Below are 20,537 nucleotides of genomic sequence, written 5' to 3'. Positions count from 1 at the left end.
TACCTCAAATTTAGCACACTCAAACTGAACTTTCATCCTTTTCAAACCTGCTCTTTTTCCTGTACATCCTTGATCTAGTTGCTCAGGGAGAAATATCAGAGTTAGAATTTATTCTTTCGTTTCCTTCTTCCTCACAGCTAATCAGCTCTCAGTCTTGTCCACTCAACGGTCTCTTCATTCCTGCTGTGTCTTAGTTGAAGCCCTCACTATCTTTCTTAGGCAAAATATTTTAATAGATTCCATTATCTCTAGCTCCCTTGCTTCCAGTCCATCTTCCACTCTGCATGTATTGGATTTGGCAATTAGACAATCATTAGTAACCTTGGCTGGAATGCTTTCAGTGGACTGGAAGGGCAAAAGTCTGCAAGCAGTGGGTCACAGAGTGAATAAGTTGAGATTGTGGAGCAATGAGGCAACCTGTTCTTTAGAGATTTGACCGAGAAAGGGAGAGTAGAATATATCAAGAGAGAGACCTAATAATGTTTGTGGAATATGTGGAAGAGTCCATTAGAGTGGGACAATTTGGAAAATATGGAAGAAAGTTAAAATTAATGGAAAGTTCAAATACCTTTGTAGGTGGAAAGAGAGTGGATGAAGAACACAGGTAAAAGATTAGCTTTGAATAAAAGAAACTTGTTCATCCTAAGCCTAGAAGGTGAGGATAAGTATAAATATAAATCTACCAGGTAGAAAAGAATTGAAAGGAGTTCTCATATGATTGCTTTCCTTTCTTTTTCTGGTTAGTAGGAGGGAATGTCATATATTATGAAATATAAGGGCCTAGTGGGATACATTCAAACAATGTAATGACAGTTTGACTTAGCAGCATAAAAGATGCATTAAAGTGTGTTAAGGACCCAGCTGTGATTATATGACACGAATTTACAAGGCTGCAAGATTTCTTTTAGCTGTGCTCAGGAGCCCACATGTAAAAGCAAGTATAGTAGATAGATTGCTCTCTGGTTAGAGATTACTAGGATGAGTGTGGTGAAAGTGGAAGATGGTGAAGTCATTGAGGGCACTGTCAATAGAGTGGTTGAAATAATAAAGCATGGGTTCTAGGCTGCATAAGGTTAGAAAAGAGTCATGGGCTGAGGGTGATGGACTGAGAGAAAATTGAGAGAAACAGGGATTTAAGCTTGTCATGACTTCAAAGAACAGGTTTGTGAGACAGTTGGAAAGATGGGAATCTGTAATTAGAGATAATAATTATGTATCACAAGTACTTGTTTGCATGTCTTCCAGCTCCTAGAGTGCAAGAACAATGCTTTATTCACTTTTAACTCCCCTGCACCTAGCACAGGGTCTGGTCCATAGTTGGCAGTCAATAAGTAATCATTACATGAACCAAAGAATGAATAAAATAAGGGTCTTCCTGGCTTTATCACTGATTTTGCCTGCCTAGGTAACTACAGTAGGACTTTGTTAGCTCTTGGACTATTGCTCATAAATAGCATCAGAGGTGTTTAGAACATATTAAACATAAGGAAAGGCAGCTTAGGGTAGCATTCAGAGTATAGGCTCTGGAACCCAATTTCCTGTGTTTAAATCTCAGTTCTGCCCCTGAATACCTGTGTGAGTTTAGACAAATCACTTAATCTCTTTGTCTCAGTCTCCTCATCTGAGAAATAGGGTTTATAATAGTACAAACACACATCACAGGATTGTGATAACTTGAATATATTAATATTTGTAAAGAGCTTAAAACAGTGCTTGGCACATGGAGATGCTATATAAGTATTGTTAAATAAATAAAATTTTTAGGGTGTTGGACCCAGTTGCGTGTTTCTCAGTGAAAGAGAGCCAGTTGAACTAGAGTCACCAATATTCCATTTCATCTCTGTATTGCTTATTCCAAATTGAGTTTCTTCCCCACTCCCACTCACTGCTTCTTATAACAGTAAGGGTGGTTTAGCACCATAGAACTTTAATGAGACCTATCAGATACCAGTATAATTTTAATTAGTTACTTTGGCTATGAAACATCCTTAAACCTTTAAAAAATTGTCAGTCTTCTGAGAAAATTGAACAGGTTAATTGGAAATTGAAAACTATAAGAAAAAAGTCTTCTTGAGAATAGAATAGGCAGATTTACCTGGCAGGCATCCACAGTTCCCTCCAGGAACCCGGCACATAGCATTCCAGGGGTGATCACACCACTGTATACTTTTCCACGGTTGCAGATCTTATTATCGATGATCTTCACTAATCCTTTTTGGAGTATATTAGGACTTATTCCTAAAGGGAGAAAATTGTATAATTTTTGCTCAAGTCAATATCAATCCCTCTGGCTAGATTATTAGTATCTAACACTATGTACAATTTCCAAATCAATGTAAAACATATGTTTTAATTAAGTTTTAATTGTATCCTTTCTTAGTAACAAGGAAGTAATGTTATGAACACACCAAGCTATTGTTAAAAATGACCATCTTTAGAAATACTTGGTTTGTCCATCCATATGTGATGGGATTTTTCCCCTTTTGAATTGTTTTGGAATTTTACATTTTTTACATCTATGCCTTAGAAAGCAAAATGAAAAATTCATGTTTCAGAAACATACAATTTTATAATCATTTTTATATTGTCTGCTGTTTGTTACTATAATTCTGAATCTTTGAATTAATTTTAGGTTTATTTTTTTCTGCTTTCAAATGCATTTATAAACATGAAGAGCCACTAAATCTTTACATTATTAGTGTCATACGGATGCACATGTTTAAATGGTCTTTGCTTAAGTTTTGCCTTGTCACAGAGGGCTACTCATTTCACCCCATCGAAAATGCTCAATCCTCTGTGGTCTTTGTTTTTTCTATGACACTTACCTGCATAAAACATGCTGTGTAATCTACTTATTTATTATATTTCATGAATATTATCTGTCTTTTTTTGCTAAGAATGTAAGCTTTATGAGGGCAGAAATATTTGCCTAGTTTATTCAGTAACATATCCAAACCAGCTAGGACAGTACTTGGAACAAAGGTGGTGATCAAAATAAATGCTTATGGAATGAATGAATGAAAAGGAGGAAAATTAATTACTTATTAAAATAATACATTTCTGTAAAGCTGCCATTGTTAAGGGAAATTATTGTAAATAGTCCTATGAAATTGTGGTTTCTGTATGAATGTTGTTGAGGATAATTTTCAATCCATTGCACATTATTCTCTTTAAAATGACACAGATAAAGTATTTCTTAGTTTTAGTTCTGATTCTGAGTTTTTTTTGTTAAACTCCTAAAACTCAAACCATGTAATGGAGGAAGGTTAGGAACTCACCATCAGACTTTAATGTTCCCCATCCAGTGACCACCACATCAGAATTGGGTGGGAATGAATAAGTAGGTTCTGGAAGACATGCTCTTCGGATGTTGCTTGAATATAATACTGGCGAAGACAGATGCACAAGGGCAATGTCATTATCGTGTGCAGGGTAATGGTAATTTTCGTGAATTATTATATTCTTGACACTTCGCTGTGTTTGTGGATCACTTAAAAGAAGCCCAAAAGTAACTTTCCATCCTTTGGGATCCTTGGCCCTAAAGAAAATAAATTTATTTATTAGAAGTCCTATATATTGGAATTGTAGGAATTAATATCTTAAACTTTTTTTAACAGTTAGATATATTTTGAAGTTCCATAGTACATACAAGCATACAAAAGTGAAGCTATATGTAAGAGAAAAAATAAAAATAATGGTAACATGAATAGACTTTGGATAACTCAGTAAGTTATATTTTAAAAGATAACCTATGGAAACTACATTTTATTCCTTATTTTGTCCAGAAAAGACTCATGGGGATTTAGAAAGATACAGATGACAGCACAAGATAATAAGATTAAAGATAAAGTGGGCAAGGATAGGGGACAGAGTAAATTTATGGAAATTAAGGAAGTAGTCTAAGTCCTCTTTTATACTCATTAAAAACTATAAATAGAAAGATATTTCTGACTTTTACTATTATTTATTAATCAAGGATTTGTATATTAAGCACTGAAAAATAGTGCTGCTGGAACATTTTCAAACTCTTAAGTTCGAAAAGAATTTTTGTTTAAAAATAAAACCAGTAAGTGCTACATAAAACCAATAGAAATTAGTGAACTGAACCATCAAATAAAAGGGTAAAAACTTTTAGGTAAAAAAATAGCAAACTTTTGGTGCAATAATATATCCTTTAAAGAAATAATCATTTCAAATAGGGCTATAATATATATGGGGGGATGCAGGATGAATTCAAATACTTATGATTAAATCAATGAGACAATGTAATGATGAGAAAGAAAGAAAGAGAAGACCTGTGTTCAATTTGGGATTTACAGTTTCTTTATAAAATTAAATTAAATGAATCTAGCTTGATGATTCTCAGCTGAGGGCTATTTTGTCTTCCAGGAGACATGTAGTAGTGTCTTGAGACATTTTTGGTTTTCAGTCCTGGGGGGATACTGGCATTTGCTGAGTAGAGGCCAGTCATGCTGCTAAATATCCTATAATGTACAGGATATCACCCACAAGAAAGAATTATTTGGTCCGAAATATCAATTGTGTCACTTTTGACAAACCCTGCTCTGGTCTGAATATATCTGTTTTTTTTTTTACTGATACTTCCAATGAGTAACTTTGAGGATCTATACTTCACAATATTGAACAGTTGGAGGCTTAGTTGTGTGACCATATTCTTGAAAGATGTGTATCAGATGTTTAGGTACTTGAGTGGCTTTGAGGCCTTTATGTGGTCTAGAACTTACTTTATGAAACAGTGAGCAGCAGTGACAAGCCAGCTGTTACTAATCAGAGTGGCTCCACACAAGTGGACATTGTTTTGTTGAAGGCTAGCTTGCCAGGGCCATTCCCCTTCTTTGGCATCTATGCCCTCTGCTATCTTGTTGCCAGAGGAAGTTATTGTGCGTTGTCCACAACCTGCTCAAAATAGAGTTCATTAGCATATAATGATATTGATATTACTTATGCATACATTGCTATAGTAAACAAATGCCCCATAATACATGTCACTATTAACTATTAACTGAGGAAAAACTCACAGTCTTGGAGAAGTTAGGACTAACTTACTGCGACCTGAGATTTCCTAAGAATTCAAAGTTGATTGACATTATCCTCTCCCATCTTTATCATTCACATACACTCTCTGTGTGTCTGGAATTAAATGTTTGCATGTGGAATATAATAATGACATAACCAGTTACTAAGTCGCATAGGGAAATGTGTGCTTTTTAATTTTGTGAGCAGTTTTTTAAAGCAATGATTGCTGTGAAACACTCATAAGAAAGTGAGAATGAATGTGAATATGAATGAAATATTGATGAGAAACAGAGTAGACAGAAATGTGTTCACGCTCAAGTTCCAATACATAATACCTGCATAAAAGGAATAACACTTGAAGACAGCCAGCTCTTTCCCAAAGTTATATGCTTCTCTGAATCGGGACTGTGCTCTAGGGTCAGTTTAGATCCAGAGGAACTGCTAGATTCTTAAATCTTTAAGGCAAATCTGTAGTAATAGTACAACTTCACTATTATTCTGTCTGACTCTCTGAGTCTCTTGACTGTCTTATCTTACTCCAACTATAGCACTGAGATTGTCCCTTAATAGTTTATGGTATCTTTCACTAGAGGTTGTCAACTTCATTAATAAATATTTTTAGAGGGCAGAAACCATATTTTTTTTTTAAAAAATGTATCTCCAGAACCTACCGCAGAGAACCTATCACATAAAAGGAGCTTGACAAATGTTTGTAGAAGTGAAGTCTATAGAGTGTAATCCATGAGGCATCTTGAAATAAAAATGATGTTTGACTGCAAACGCTTTTCTATAATGGGTATGTTCCTAAGCATTTAGAGAGTGAAGAAAACTTGCCATAATCAATGTGATGGGCGTAGATTAAAAGCAGTGGCTCTCAATCAGGGACAATTTTGCACACCATCTCCCCCATCCCCAGGAGAAATTTGGCAATACCTGGAGACATTTTTGGTTGTCATAATTGGGGAAGGGGCTACTGGTATCTAGTGGATAGAAGCCAGGGATGCTACTAAAAGTCCTATAATGCACAGGACTGTCCCTGAAACAAAGAATTATGTGGCCCGAAATGTTAATAGTGTTAAGATTGAGAAACTCTGAGTTAGAGAAAGGTATTTGTATCAAGAATAAGAACCTTAAAATTAATTGGAAAGGTTAGATGGTCGATTGCTTCTCAGAGATGTTGTTAATTATATGTGACAAGATGTATCTTGAGATATTCTTTCCTGAGAGTGGAAAGGCATTAGTTGCACAGGGGAGGGACATGAAGACTTTTAAAAAGGCCTTTGCTAGCCCTCTGAAGTCCTTAGGTTTATATATTGCTTCTGATTCTTGATAGTTGTAGATTCCAGATTGCATTTTTGATGCAAACCAAATGTAGGCATCCACTTCATAAAAATCACTTAGCTGAAGCAGAACCTTTGTGGTTGCTATTTTGACTCGCTGAATGTAACTCCCTTTTCTTTGCCTCTTTCTTTCCACTCCCTATCATGGATACTACAAAGAATAATACAAATAATCCAGAACCTAAAGGTATAATAGTTCCTCCCTATCCTCCCTTTTGTTTGGACAACTCCTAAAGGAAGTTGGCTTTTACTCAGCTTCCTTCAGAGGAATATAAAAACAAAGATGCTTCTCTGTGGGCTAGGAGAACCTCTCCTGGGTGACTCTACTTCCCTGTTTCTGCTCTTACTCAGAAGTTTAATCTAATTGATATCCACGTATCAATTTCCATTCTGAGTTCTCATTTACTCATGATTGTTGTCTCTGTTAAGCTTTCAGCTGCCACCTCTGCAGTATTACCTTGTTAATTACCTCTGATTTACGTGGCGCCTTGTAGCTTTTGTTATGTCAAAGAAGTCATGCGGTAAATTTCAAGGACTTGAGAAATATAATGAAGACTCAGTAGCTGATACTTTCAGAAACATCAGGGAATCTACCAAGTTCTTACAAGCCTCCTTACCCTCCTAACTTCTACCCCATCACCTATTACTACACTTGAATGCAATTTAAGTTACCTGCCAAACTCTATTCTTTCTTCAGCCCTGTTTGATTTTTCTTGCCTACCTCTCCCTTCTCCCTTTTCATTTAAATTACAATTACAATCTCAGATAGGACAAGTCAAATTCAGAACCCTGATCTGGATGGCTGTTTATAATGTTCCAGCTAGGAGATCGACAAATTGGCTGATTCCTTTCTTACCATGCTTTTATTTCTGTCTTGATTACCTCTCTTCCACCAGCCTGACAAATTACAAATTGTGGATTTTGATCATATCAGTACTGAAGTTTTTAATTGGAATAATTTGCCTTGAAATGTCTTATTAAATTGCTTCAGGATTGTTCAGTCAAAATATATCAGACAGAAAAATAATCTAATACAGCTTTGTGTTTAAGTTTTTCCCAGTTGCTCAGAAATAACTATGCTGTGACTGAAGAATAGTAAGAGCTGTCAGGGTCAGTGTCACCTTGGTTCTGGAGGGTGATTCCTCTAATCCAGCTGCCCCAGTCAGTCTGTCCCCAGAGAAGAGCAATGCTTCTCCTGACAGCCCGCTCCAGGTTCTGGCGACCCTAGGGATCCCATTTCCCAGGGCTGCTATGGGGAGAACGGAAGCAGAATGCCATGGCCAGCAAGGAAGCTGCTCACATGTAAGGCAGCTGACTTAGCACACTAAACTTGGCTTGTGAGGTTAGAATTTCACAGTGAGTTTCTAGGCCTGAAGTTTTCATAGAATAGAAAATACAAATGGCTGACCTCTACTGAGTGTTTTGTATGAGCTCTATACTCTTGTAAGTACTTTACTTGTACTACCTTCTTTTATTGCCACAACAACTTGGAACTGAGGGTTTAAGAAGTTAACCTGTGTAGATTCAGCCAGTGAGTAAGTGGCAGATTTAGGGCTGAAAACTGATGTGTATCTGGTTTTAAACTGTAAATTCTTTTTTTTTTTTCTGAGGAAGATTAGCCCTGAGCTAACATCTGCTGCCAATCCTCCTCTTTTTGCTGAGGAAGACTGGCCCTGAGCTAACATCCATGCCCATCTTCCTCTACTTTATATGTGGGATGCCTACAACAGCATGGCTTGCTGAGTGGTGCCATGTCCACACCTGGGATCTGAACCAGCGAACCCTGGGCTGCCGAAGCAGAATGTGCAAAATTAACTGCTGCACCACTGGGCCGGCCCCTTCCCATTACATGTTTATGGATACCACATTGATTCTCAAAGAGAGGTCTTTTTTGCCATCCAAGGAATTAAGTTTCACTAGAAAATAACTCTTTGTTAATGAACTTACAGCTATGGAGAAGATTTTCTGCTGTCGGCATTGCGATGTCTAAAAGTTAAGAGAAAAGAAAATGAAAATATTTATATTTATGAACACATTTTAACATTATTCATATTAATAATTTTGTTTTTGTGAACACATTATTCTGTAGCCATAATAATTTTATTCAATATTGATTATATAATTTCTATGTTCATAGATTAGTATAAAGTAATAAAATCTTGGCATTCATTCTTCTGTTTCTAAAAAAGACTCTCAGGTTTCCTATTATAGTTATTTGAAAAAGAGGTCTGGGTCCTGGAAGGTACTCAAATATATAAAAAATGGTGATCTTTCACCATATCTTGAATCCAAATCACCAGATAACTGAATGTACTCAACATCTTTTATGTACCACTTGAAATACCCTTGGCCCATCTCTTAGTCCAGCTGCAATGTGATGACCAATTCCATGCAGATTTGGATCTGCTTTACTCAGAAATAACTTGACAGATGCCTTTCTCAAGTCAGCACCTACGACTTCTCACTTCCTGCCAGAAGGACCCACTCAACATTCCCAAAAGGACAATAGGAAATGTGGGAGTTAATTCTCTTGGAGCCAGTGTAAGATGGGAGCTGATGGACAGATGCTTCCCCTTTTGGTCACAGGGGAACACAGTTCTGAAATATAATTCATGAGGTCTCCTAGGATGGAGCTAGAGTTGCCCCTAGTGTGGCCAACTCTCCCTCCTCATTTTACTCTTTCTGCCCTTTACTCTTTCTCAAATTAACTGTGGCATGCAAGTCTCTGTCTTAGGCTCTGCTTTTTGGGAAATCAGACTGACACTCAAATAACTATATATCATAATAAATAATGCTAATAACTAGGAGAGAGTCATGCATTGTTACATTTAGTGCATTTTTTGATGTTGAGTGCATTTTGCTATATTTTGATCCTTTTAAAATTAATCCCCTTTGTGTGGTAAGTTTCAATTATTCAGAATATTCAATTAGGTATGCCGTTCCATTTCCCATTTATTCTGGATAAAAAAAATTTAAAATTTAACTTTAGTAATAAGGCAGACTTTACCATTATCTACTCATTCCTAGACATCTAGGGAATATTATAGGATGAGATTTACTCCACACCATTTTGCTATGGGCTCCACGTCCCTGCAGAATTGCAAACTTGTTCAATTCATGTTGGAAGTGTGTGAAGAGAGGGTGAACAAATGAGTCACAACTATGTCCCAAATTTTAGATGCAGAGAACTGTAAATCCACTAGCCATTTCTACTTAAGAGTTTCTCTTCAAAAAGAAATTACTAGTTGCTCCATAAATTAAATACTATAAACACCAATGTAGATTCATTTTTATTTTGTTCTTAGATTTCTATAAATCCAGGAGGGAGTATCCAGTTCTATATGCCAATTACAGTTACACATTCTTACATTAGGTTGCACAACAAATCAGTGAGACAAAAGAATCCTTTACCAGAGAGTCAGCCTGTCTGAACAAAAAGGCAGGAGCTTTTCAGCAGTCAGATGAACTATGAGTAGATTTGAGCCACACCTACTTAAACAGAAAGGTGCATATTTCCATCTAATCCTTCAGAGCTGCCTTCCAGAGGCTAATTTTGTTTGATATGAAACCTTTAGAGGTTAACTTTGAGCTCGTATGGTTGGCAAAATATATCAAACTGTATTAAGATTTTGAGAAATAATTAAACTGTTTAACTTGACTGGAAAAATGCTAATTCCTACATCTTAAGAACTCATTCTTTAGAAACTCTAGTATATTCACAGAACTTTCTTCCTTCTTTGAAGCTTTCTTTATTGATGCGTGACTTGCTAAAGGGAAGAACTGTTTTTGATGTATAATTTACTTTTAATAGTTGTATTATCCCAGAGCTTTATAGAATAACTACCACTTGGATAGGTAGAAGACAGACAAGTACAATGAATGGGGGTTGATTTATGCTGTCACTCCTTTGGACTGAGTCATTGCTATGGCTGTCTGTGTTTTCTTCCTTTTAAATCCCTTTGAACTCCTATGATTTATCTCTGAATCAAGGAGTCAACACTATAGCCTAAGATACTCTGTTTATGAAGTAACATATAAAGGAAGTGACAAAAAACAATGGCACTGCCCCTGCCAAGGAGAGGATTTCATCAAAGGATAATAAGACAAAGTTTTAAAAAACAGCTCCGCAAATGTGCATTGGTCTTCCCTATGGGCCAGGAATCAAAGAAGAATTGAGTGAATGCTGCTCTCAATGAACTTGGAGTGTAGTGGGAGTGATGTATAACTAAGTAGATAATTTAATATTATGTGATAAGTGCTATGGCAGATATATGCATAGATGGATGCAGCAAGAAAAGTCAGTTAGCATAGAGGGCTGACTGGGGAATAGGAACAGCTGATGACATATTTTTTTGGGAAGGAGTCAAGAAATTAATATTATTGGGGGCAAAATAGGCATAATTCACTCAATATTGAACACTATATTAGAAAAGATGCTTACATGCTTCTTTTGGATCTGTAATTGTTTTGTATTTGGTGTCTTTCTGGGGTTAGCAAGTAAGAAATGCAACTCTGAATGCACTAGTAAGAATGGGGACTTTCTAAAAGTCTGGTATCCAGTGAATATTCCTTAAAAAAAGGTCTGATATGTAATAACAATGAAAACTAAGCTGTATGATTTTAAAGTATAGGGAGGAATTTTACAGTAGGAGTAGATACATTTATAATATAAATTTTACATAGACCATGGGCCTTAAAACTACTTAGGTGAATTTGTTACTTTACATGAGTCCAAATGCTAAATTGGTTGATTAATCTTACTTTTCATGTAGTTTTCCTAGAGTTCTAGCATTAAAATATTGAGGAGATTAGCTGAATTCTCTTATGGAATGTGTTTTATGGGATATTTAAAAATGTTCCTGTGGTAGATTTCTGACAACTTTAAAACTATAAATTACATGGACTTATTGAGCAAGGTAACTACTATAAAATTGTTTTATGACACAGAAATGATCATCTCCTACTGTGGAAGTTCATTCACAATATTTTCACCAAAAAAAGGGAGAAAAAGCCACTAGAGCATTAATATGGCTGATCTGCATTAAAAGGCGAAGGATCAGAGTGTGGACCTGGATTGAGGTTGAACAAAGTCAGAATCCTTCACTCACTGCAGGTTTTGATTAGTCACCTGGCTGCATATTTAACCTCAACAAATGCTTTTCTTTCTGTTTGTGATTAGACTTAGTGGTTAAATATTACATATCAATCTGTCGTTCCTCAGAGTGACATAGATCAGTTTTTCATGGTACATGTCTTCAGTATTCTTGCTGTCTTGACTCTGAAGATGAAATTCTAAAACTATTTAATTAAGATTCAATTAATTAAATATTTATAAATGAATTAAACTTAATTAATTAATAGCCAGTTGTACATACAAGTGGTAGTTTTTAAGGTAGGACTGTGCTCCAAATTTTTTTAACGTCGATTTCAATAAATATGAAAAGTCAGAAATATCTATTTTTGTCTGGATATTATATATGCTTATCCTATGACTTAGCCATTGTTGATTTTAAGCTTTGAAAGCAGTACAAAAGATTCCTGTAGTGCAGAGAGGACAAGGCACATACGGTGGAGTATATTTAGACAGTTAATGTTGATGTAGTGAGCAGTGGATAATGTAAGTGATAACATCTGTCATGCTTTGAAATGCCATCCTTGTGTTTCTAAGGGGCCCTTTTGAGGACACACGTTGGACAGGAGGTTAATATTTAGGATTAGCACTTTCAGTTTGGAAAGTGTCTAGCTGGCTCTCCCAGGCGCCTAGACACCTTGTGAAGGTCTGCATTTTGATGGCACAGCTCTGGTGTTTCATCCAGCAGAGAATACTTTGTGGATCCCTTTCAGTTCGTGTCCAATACTTTCTTTAAGACCCATGTTAAGAGGTAGCTTTTCTAAGAAGCTTTCCTTCTTATCTCCCTTTTCTCAGATACTCTCTTAGCTTCAGGGTCCCTTTCCAATTTGCATATAGTAGTTTTTGATGCAAAATAACTATCACCTGGTAATATTCAGTTGTTCATTCTGAATGAATTAAACTTTTTTCTCTGGAATTTATGTCAAGGTGCTTGTTTTAAATATATGTTTCCTATAGTAAAAAAAAAAGAAAAGAATTTCTTCTGGGAACTATATATATTTGAAAAACATACTGAAAAATAAAAATATTCAGGCAGTGATTAAAAGACCCAATTACAACCATAGTGGAATTTATAGACATTTTATGTAATACATATGAGTAAATCTGTGATGATTTTTGATGTTGCCTGAATAAGCTGTTATTAAACACAAAGCACAGCTATTCTTTTCTTACACAGAACACATAGGATTCTTGTGTATGTTTTTGGAAATTCTACATAAGAGGCAAAGAATTTGAAGAGTACAAAGAATGGAAAAGCTGGTTTGGAAGAAATTTCTGAAATCTTTAAGTTTGAATTTCTACCTAGCCTGATTTGACGGACTTGGTAAACATCTTTCTTTTTAAAAAACAGCTATTAATATATTGAATGCATTTTCTTGTCCCTTATTGATTTTTTCCCACATTATGAACTTTAATAAAAACTCTTGGATGCATATATTATCAGAAACAAAAATCACTTTAAGGGAACAAAACATTAAAACTGGCATTTCATAGTATGAGAGAAGCAGGAAAGAAACGGTTCTATGTAATTCATTAGTGATATAAAAGAAGATTTAAAGTAGTTTTGCCTGATAGCTTTAGTATCTTTACAATCTTATATAAAGTGTTTATGACTGTCAAAAGATTTCAGGCTGCTGGGATGGAAGATAAAATATCACTATTATATTTTCATAAGAGTAACTCCATAATGCTAGCTTTTCTGAATTTTAAAAAGATTTCCAAATTTCTCAAAAACATTAAAAAATACTCACACTATGACTCATTTAAATAATATTTGTTATGACAGTAACTGAGATCTAGGAACATGAAGGATAAGGAACCAAACGCATCAGGACATCTAAGATATAATCTCAAGAAATATGTATGTATATGTTTTTTATAATGTAATTTAAAAAACTCAACATTTTATTATGAGATAACAGTAGATTCAGATACAGTTGTAATAAATAATATTTGTATAACCTTTACCCAATTTACCCCAAAGGGAATATCTTTCAAAAATGTTGAAAAGGTAACATCTTCAAGACTATAGTACAATATCATAATCAGGATATTGATGTTGATGCTTTTAAAACATAGAACATTTCTATCACCACAGGGATTCATCATGTTGCCATTTTATAGCCACATCTGCTTCCTCCCATTATTCCTTCCTTTGTCTCTGTCAACCACTAATCTGTTCTCCCATTCCATAGTTTTGTCATTTCAAGAATGTCATAATAAGTGGAATCATACAATATGTAACTTTTTGGATTGGCTTCTTTTACTTAGTGTAATTCTCTAGAGATTCTTCAAGTTCTCTTTACTGCTGTGTAGCATTCCATGGTATGAGGTACCTGAGTTTTAACCATTTACTTGTTGAAGGATATCTGGTTTGTTTTCAGTTTTGGGCTATTAGGAATAAAGCTGCTATAAACATTCATGTACAAGTTTTGTTTGAGCATGAGTCATCATTTGTCTGGGATAATGCCTAGGAGTGCAATTGCTGGGTTGTATGGTAGTTGCATGTTTAATTTTTTAAGAAACTACCAAACTATTTTCCAGAGTGGATATACCATTTTACACTCCCATGGGCAGGGTATGAGTGATTCACTTTCTCCATATTCTTGCCAGCATTTGGTTTTGTCATTACTTTTTATTTTAGCCATTCTCATAAGTGTGTAGCAGTATCTCATTGTAGTTTAAGTTTTATTTCTCTAATTGCTAATGATATCAAACATCTGTTTATGTGCTTATTTGCAATCTGTATATCTTTTTTGGTCAAGTGTATCTTCACATCTTTTCCCCATTTTCTAAATGTATTATTTGGGTTTTTTTCACTGACTTTTGAGAGTTCTTTATATATTCTAGATACTAGTCTTTTGATATGTAGTGTGCAAATATTTTTTCCTGAGTCTGTAGCTTTCTTTTTTCATCCTTTCAACATGGTGAAATTTCACAGAACAAAAATTTTAATTTTGATGAAATCCAATTTATCAATTTTTCCTCTTATGTATCATGCTTTTGGTGTCAAGTCTAAGAACTCTTCCTAGCTCTAGATGCCAAAGATTTTCTCCTACATTTTTTCCTAAAAGATATAATCCTGTATATCAATTTGGGGACAATTGACATCTTTATTAGTTTGAGTCTTCCAATCCATACATATGGCTTTTCTCTCAATTTATTTAGATCTTCTTTGATTTCTTTCATCAGTGTTATGTAGTTTTCAGAATATAAGACCTATCATGGTTTTATTAGAGCCTAACAAGAGTGAAGTATAAACTCCTCACTCAGCCTTTGCTGTCATGAGTAGGGGTAAGGCCATAGTTTTTTCTGTGTTGTTTTGGCTGGAGTAAAGCAGTTATTGTCTAAAAGTATTCCATCTTGCTATGCTGATCCTTACCTGATCTTTTGCCTAGAGAGAGCAGGCTTTTTTTCTCCTGCACCTTTGGGAGTTTTTGGGTTGCTGGCTTCTTCAGCTCCAATTTTGGGATACATGAAGCAAACCAGGGGACTCACATGGTGTTGTTGGGCCCTGAGGTCGCTAGCCAGTCTGGGCTTTTATGTTTGTTTTATATCTAATATCTACGGGTTATAGTTATATTTAGTGAGGGGAGTAGGGAAAAGTACATCTAATCCATCTTCCTGGAAGGTAAAGTCATGTATCCCTTATTGAATATTTATAAAACTATTTTTCTCCTACATTTTTGTCTTCTTTGTTGTTTTATCATCTCAAATCCTGACTCCTCTTCCTTCTTTCTGATAAGTAAAAATATTTCCCCAATTACTATCTTTGATTCTCCCTCTTCTCATCTTTCTATATTCTTTGCAATGTTATCCTTTTTCAGGACTTCATTATTACCTTATGGAAATGACCATCATATTTATGATTTTAGACCCAAGCTTCCTCCAGAGGACTAATTCTTTATTTTCAAATGCTTGATAAATAACTTTATCTAGAGATGTATTTTCTATCTCATACTCAAAATGAAAGCTAACCATTGATATTCAACTCTTTCTTCATTGTCTCCTATTTTTCTGTTTCCTTAGGCATAAAACTTAGATGTTATATTCAATTCCTCTCACTATTGTGCCTTACATCCAGTTATTAAATTCTGTCAATTCTATAAATATAGTCTCTTTGACATATGTCCAGTATTTCTAATATTATTTTTACTGTGATAGTTCTGGTTTTCAGTTCTTCACACTTGGACCATGGTAATTTCTTCCTAACTGGTGACACTGTTTAAAGACTCTCTCCTCTAGTTCATTTTTCACAATATTATGAGATAAAATTTTAGAAAGCAAAGCTTTGACTATGTGTCTTTCATAATTTAATAATCTTAATGGACCCTTTATGCCTACCAAAGCACAAACTCTTTAACTTAAAACTCATCGCTCTTAATTTTGATTACGTTATAATTCACTCAAGGTAGGCATGAGAGATGCTGTGGCCTCAAAGGCTTAGGTTCCTGGGAAATGAAAGGAAGCTAGGACATACTTGATAGGACACAGGGGAGTTGGTCTAGTTGTATGAAGGTTGGCCTCTTATGAGTATGTGAGCCAAGTGGGGTTTCTGAAAGGCCATAGAAAATTTGAGCTTATTTGGGCTTGATGGTGATTGGCAGTGCACGCTGGCAGGTTGTATTAGTCAGGGTTCTCTAGAGAAATGGAACCTACCTATCTAACCATCATCTATCTATGTATTTAATTGTTATGAGGAATTGCCTCACGGGCAATTATGGATCCTGAGAAGTTCCATGATCAGCCATCTACAAGTTGGAGACCCAGAAAAGCTGGTAGCATAATTCTAGTCCAATTCCAAAGGCCTGAGAACTGGACTGCTGATGGTGTAAATCTCAGTCCGAGGGCAGAAGACCAATGTTCCATCTCAATCAGGCAGGCAGAGAGACTTCACCTTTCCTCTGTCATTTTGTTCTATTCAGGCCCTCAATGGATTGGATTATGTCCGCCCACATTGGGAAGGGCAGTCAACTTTTTTCAGTCCACCTATTCAAATGCTAGTGTCTTCTGGAAACATTTTCACAGACACACCTAGAAATAATGTTTAACCAGATATCTGGACATCCTGTGGCCCAGTCAAGCTGACACATAAAATTAACCATCACACAAATATATCTCAACCTCAGATGGATGATGCTGTACATCAGTCAGGACAGTAGTGTCTGGGTTCTAGGTGTTCAATCCCATGGGTACAAGACCCCAACCATTTTATGGGGAGGTGGCAAAAGCTAGTCTAGCTGTTATGACCCACGCTAAATGGCTAAGTTTTATGAGAAGAATTTCAGTTTTAACAGAGAATGGGAATGCAAAACCACAAACTGCTATAATAGAGATAGTGTACAAAACTATCTAAAATGGAGAAGCAGGTTGGGAACTCAGTCAAGAAGTGTCAAGAGAAAGATGTGATACAGAGAGCATATGGTAGAAGTTCAGCACTCATCCCAAGTATGTTGGATCTAAATTGGCAGGGTGAATTGAGAACTCCACTGAATAAAATCTCTTGGGGTCTGGTCTACTAATAGCCTGCCTATTTTGGTCTGAAGTCTCAGAGAGTTTAGCTGTGTCTAGAACTGAGTCACTCCTGATGGATCTACCAAGTAGTCCAGGCAATTAACTAAGTTGACCCACTAGATGGACTATTTTAGTATTAATCATTTAAAATTAGTGCCTGACTATCAAAAAATAACTGCTATAAAATTATAATTTTTTTCCTCTTATAGAGATTAGAAAATAAGAATGATTAGTTTGGTTGGCCATTCTTAGTTCATGGATATTTTTTTGGAATTATGTCTCATGTGCCCTATTGATAGCATGTTCTTTAATGCAGTGACCATCTATTAATATTTAAACTCTTTTAAAATATCTGGACAGTGTCTAATACATAATTGCATTAATCAATAATATATATTTCAAAGTCTAAACTCAAGATCGCATTTGAAAAATATGTAAAGAAATATTATTTTAAGTAAATTACTGGCTTGTTGAAAGACGTTTTGAAATACCACTGGGAATAGTGCTCCACATCTCTCGGGAGACTTAGGAACATTTTCTCTGGAATAAAGTCAAGAATCAGGAAACAAGAGTGTCTGAGGAGCCAAAAGGTATATCAAAAAAAATCAATACACTAAAGTTTATATACTTAAATAAGAAGGCCCAACACTCTCTCAGTCGAAAGCATTTGCTTTTCTAATTTTTATATATAAATTACTGAAAAATATTTAAAATTAACTTGAAGAAGGTAGAGAAAGAACATAGGGAAAATAGAAGTGACAGCAGCAACTCTGCTTGACAATAAAGTATGAGAAAGAAATAAAATGTAAAGAACAAATACAAGAGCTCAAAAACTTAAATATTGGAGTTATTTGGTGAAGGTGCCAAAAACCCTACATTTCCCTAAATGCCTTGAGGGCACCACAATATCCACTATATATTAATGGATGTCCATAGTGATGTCAGAAAAGTAGGTGGTAAGTTTGAGAAAGATTTTTGTAAAAATATAATTTTAAGGAGACTTTTTATATTTTGTTAAATAGATAAAATGTAAACTATTCAGAAAATTTGCCTGTTTGGACAGATTTAATTCTAAGAAATTGCCAATGATTAAGGTCTTACCCTACTTAGAATATTTTAAGAAAGATTTTGCTGATAAAACAGGTTTATAGAGCTGAAGAATGGCTCTTGATTAAAAAAGGGCACTCTGGGCAATAATGTGCTTTTAAAAAATGTCCTGTAGGATTTTATCAAAGAATGATTGGTTAGTTTAGTAGTTTAAAGCATATTGTAAATGAAGCCATGCATTGTCTCAGGATGAAGCCACATGAGAAAGGTGTGTTTTACTAAAATAATCCATACCTCAGTGTTGGCCAGCTGCTCACAAATGAGTGCCAGCCCAGAGCTTCATTCTTCTTGTAAAACTCTTGATAGTGGGTCAGGATCGTCATCCTCATGTATGGAGGTGTGTGTTATTATTCTTTCTATTACTCCTACATAATTTGAGTTTTTATTTTAACCAATTATGATTTAACATAAGTATTTAAGATATTTTTCATACCTATTGAATACTTGGCTAAGTATACCAGTGTATACAAAGCATTTTTGTGTAGGAAATGATTATTTTTTAAAACAAATTACAGTCATACGCTTAAATATGCCAATTAAAGATATGAGCATTCAACTTTATAAGGCATTTCAATTAAATCCTTCATTTCAGTTTATGAGGCGTTTCTTTGTTTTTACAAGGAATGACTTGGATTTTTCCTTCTAGAGCTTCAGGAGAGAGCCACCATGTGGTCATCCTTGCGGCTGTGTAGTTGGTGCATCTAGTCTAGTGTTAGATTTTCTTCTTAGCTCTTGACTTGATAGTTTATAGCAGTGATGGTTAAGTGCATCATGCTGTGAGGTCAGCTTATTTGGTGAGATATCACTTGCATTGCTTTACTTGTCTTTTTCTTGTTTTTTTGCATTAAAGTTTGAATTATATAAACGTTAAGTATCATGTATATGTTCTGTTTTGATTGTCAAGCCATAAAATAACTAGATCAAGTAATTAGTCTTATTATAAAACAGTTAATAAGGAAAACTGATTTTGTTAACTAATTTTAACTACTGAGGTTATCATCTCTATTTTAAAGGAGCGTGATATTGTTTAAGCATAAATGAATATAAATTTGGAGGTTTCAGATTGCATAAAACCTTTCCCCACTGAAGTCAATAGTACTAGGTTAAGGAATTTGACTTTTGAGAGATTTTTCAGGAAATAATTCTTTCATGGGCAGGAGAAAACTATATCATCAATGGTTTTTATAGGTTTGATGCTAACTAGTTAATTTGAAAATCTTCTGATCTACTTCGTTTAGAATTGATGGAGAAAACGTTGATTTCTCACTGAAATACTGATTCTTTTAGTACCCTGGAAGGTGGTAGCTTTGTCATTTTTCATGGACTTCAAGAGTGAGTGGAAAATGAAATCACACATTATGTTCATGGTATAATTCAAGCACTTTTTACCTCCTAAATCTGAGGGTAGTAATGTCTACTTGTAGCATACATGTGCCACACTAGCCATAAGCCCTCCTCAACTGGGGTTCTGGAAGAGAATCAAGCTGTAAAGTCCTAGGGGGCTTCATTATTATGAAATGAGTGAACTTCTCTCCTGTGCATCTGGAATAGTACTAACTATGTATCATCCTTGGAAGAACAGAAAACATAGTCACTCATACATTCTATTTAAGAGCTTAATTCTTTTGTGAAACTTTGGTTGAGAAAGGCTATATATATCTCTCATTCTGGTTTTCACTTGCAGCTTTAGTATTACGGAATTCGTTAATTCACCCCAAAATTTTTACTGCTATATGCCAGGCCCTGTGCTAGGTTATGAATATATAATGGTGAAGAAAAATGGACATGGCCTTTGCTATCGTGGAGATTATGATCTGTTGGGAGAGACAGTCAGTAATGAAATAATCACTTTAGTGAATATATAATTAAAACCAGAGAACATGCTTTGAAGGAAAGGAACAGGCTTCTTTGGGAGCTATGTCAAAGGAATCTGACCTTGACTGGGATTGTTGGCCAAAAGTAGTAACAAGAGTGTAAAGACCAGTGGACTGAGAAATACAGGGCTTTGGGCATGTTGACAAAAACCAGCTTTCACCTGTTCTCATTTAGCAATTTGTAGTCACTGCTTGATTTTACCAAATGATGACAGGATTAGGTTCAATCCACATCACACTGTTTATACTAAATAAACTTAAAGTATATTTGTCAAATAATGATACTAATTGTGCCTTTCGTCTTGTATGTGCTAACTCAGTGTGAACTTCAGTGTATGTAGGCTTTTTTTGCTGAGAGGGACAGTATTCTGTTTTTTCTTTGAATTCCCAATAGTGCTTAGCAAAGCATCTGTACAAGTACTTCATAATTATTAAAAGTAAAATTTGATAATATTTAATTTTAACTTGTGTCAGCAATTTTTCAAGTTGTATATGGATTTACATTCTTTCTTCATTCATGTTAAAACTGAGGAC

The 20,537-nt window shown here is 35.1% G+C and overlaps 1 protein-coding gene and 1 long non-coding RNA gene across 3 annotated transcripts in view; one reads left to right on the top strand and one right to left on the bottom strand.

The window, feature by feature from the left end:
- Positions 1-20,537, top strand: part of LOC103564528 (uncharacterized) — a 107,726-nt gene that overhangs the window by 46,518 nt on the left and 40,671 nt on the right. The window lies entirely within an intron of this gene.
- Positions 1-20,537, bottom strand: part of LOC103552782 (transmembrane protease serine 11C-like) — a 65,497-nt gene that overhangs the window by 9,226 nt on the left and 35,734 nt on the right. For both annotated transcript variants that reach the window (XM_008522997.2, XM_008522998.2), the window contains exons 6-9: positions 8,325-8,363; positions 4,746-4,917; positions 3,279-3,538; positions 2,096-2,238 (exon numbers count right to left, since the gene is read on the bottom strand). In XM_008522997.2, the coding sequence (XP_008521219.1) occupies positions 2,096-2,238; positions 3,279-3,538; positions 4,746-4,917; positions 8,325-8,363 (614 nt within the window). The remainder of the gene's footprint in view (positions 1-2,095; positions 2,239-3,278; positions 3,539-4,745; positions 4,918-8,324; positions 8,364-20,537) is intronic.

Source organism: Equus przewalskii, chromosome 3, assembly GCF_037783145.1.
Source record: "Equus przewalskii isolate Varuska chromosome 3, EquPr2, whole genome shotgun sequence".
NCBI lineage: Eukaryota > Metazoa > Chordata > Mammalia > Perissodactyla > Equidae > Equus > Equus przewalskii.
This window is presented reverse-complemented; position numbering and strand designations above follow the sequence as displayed.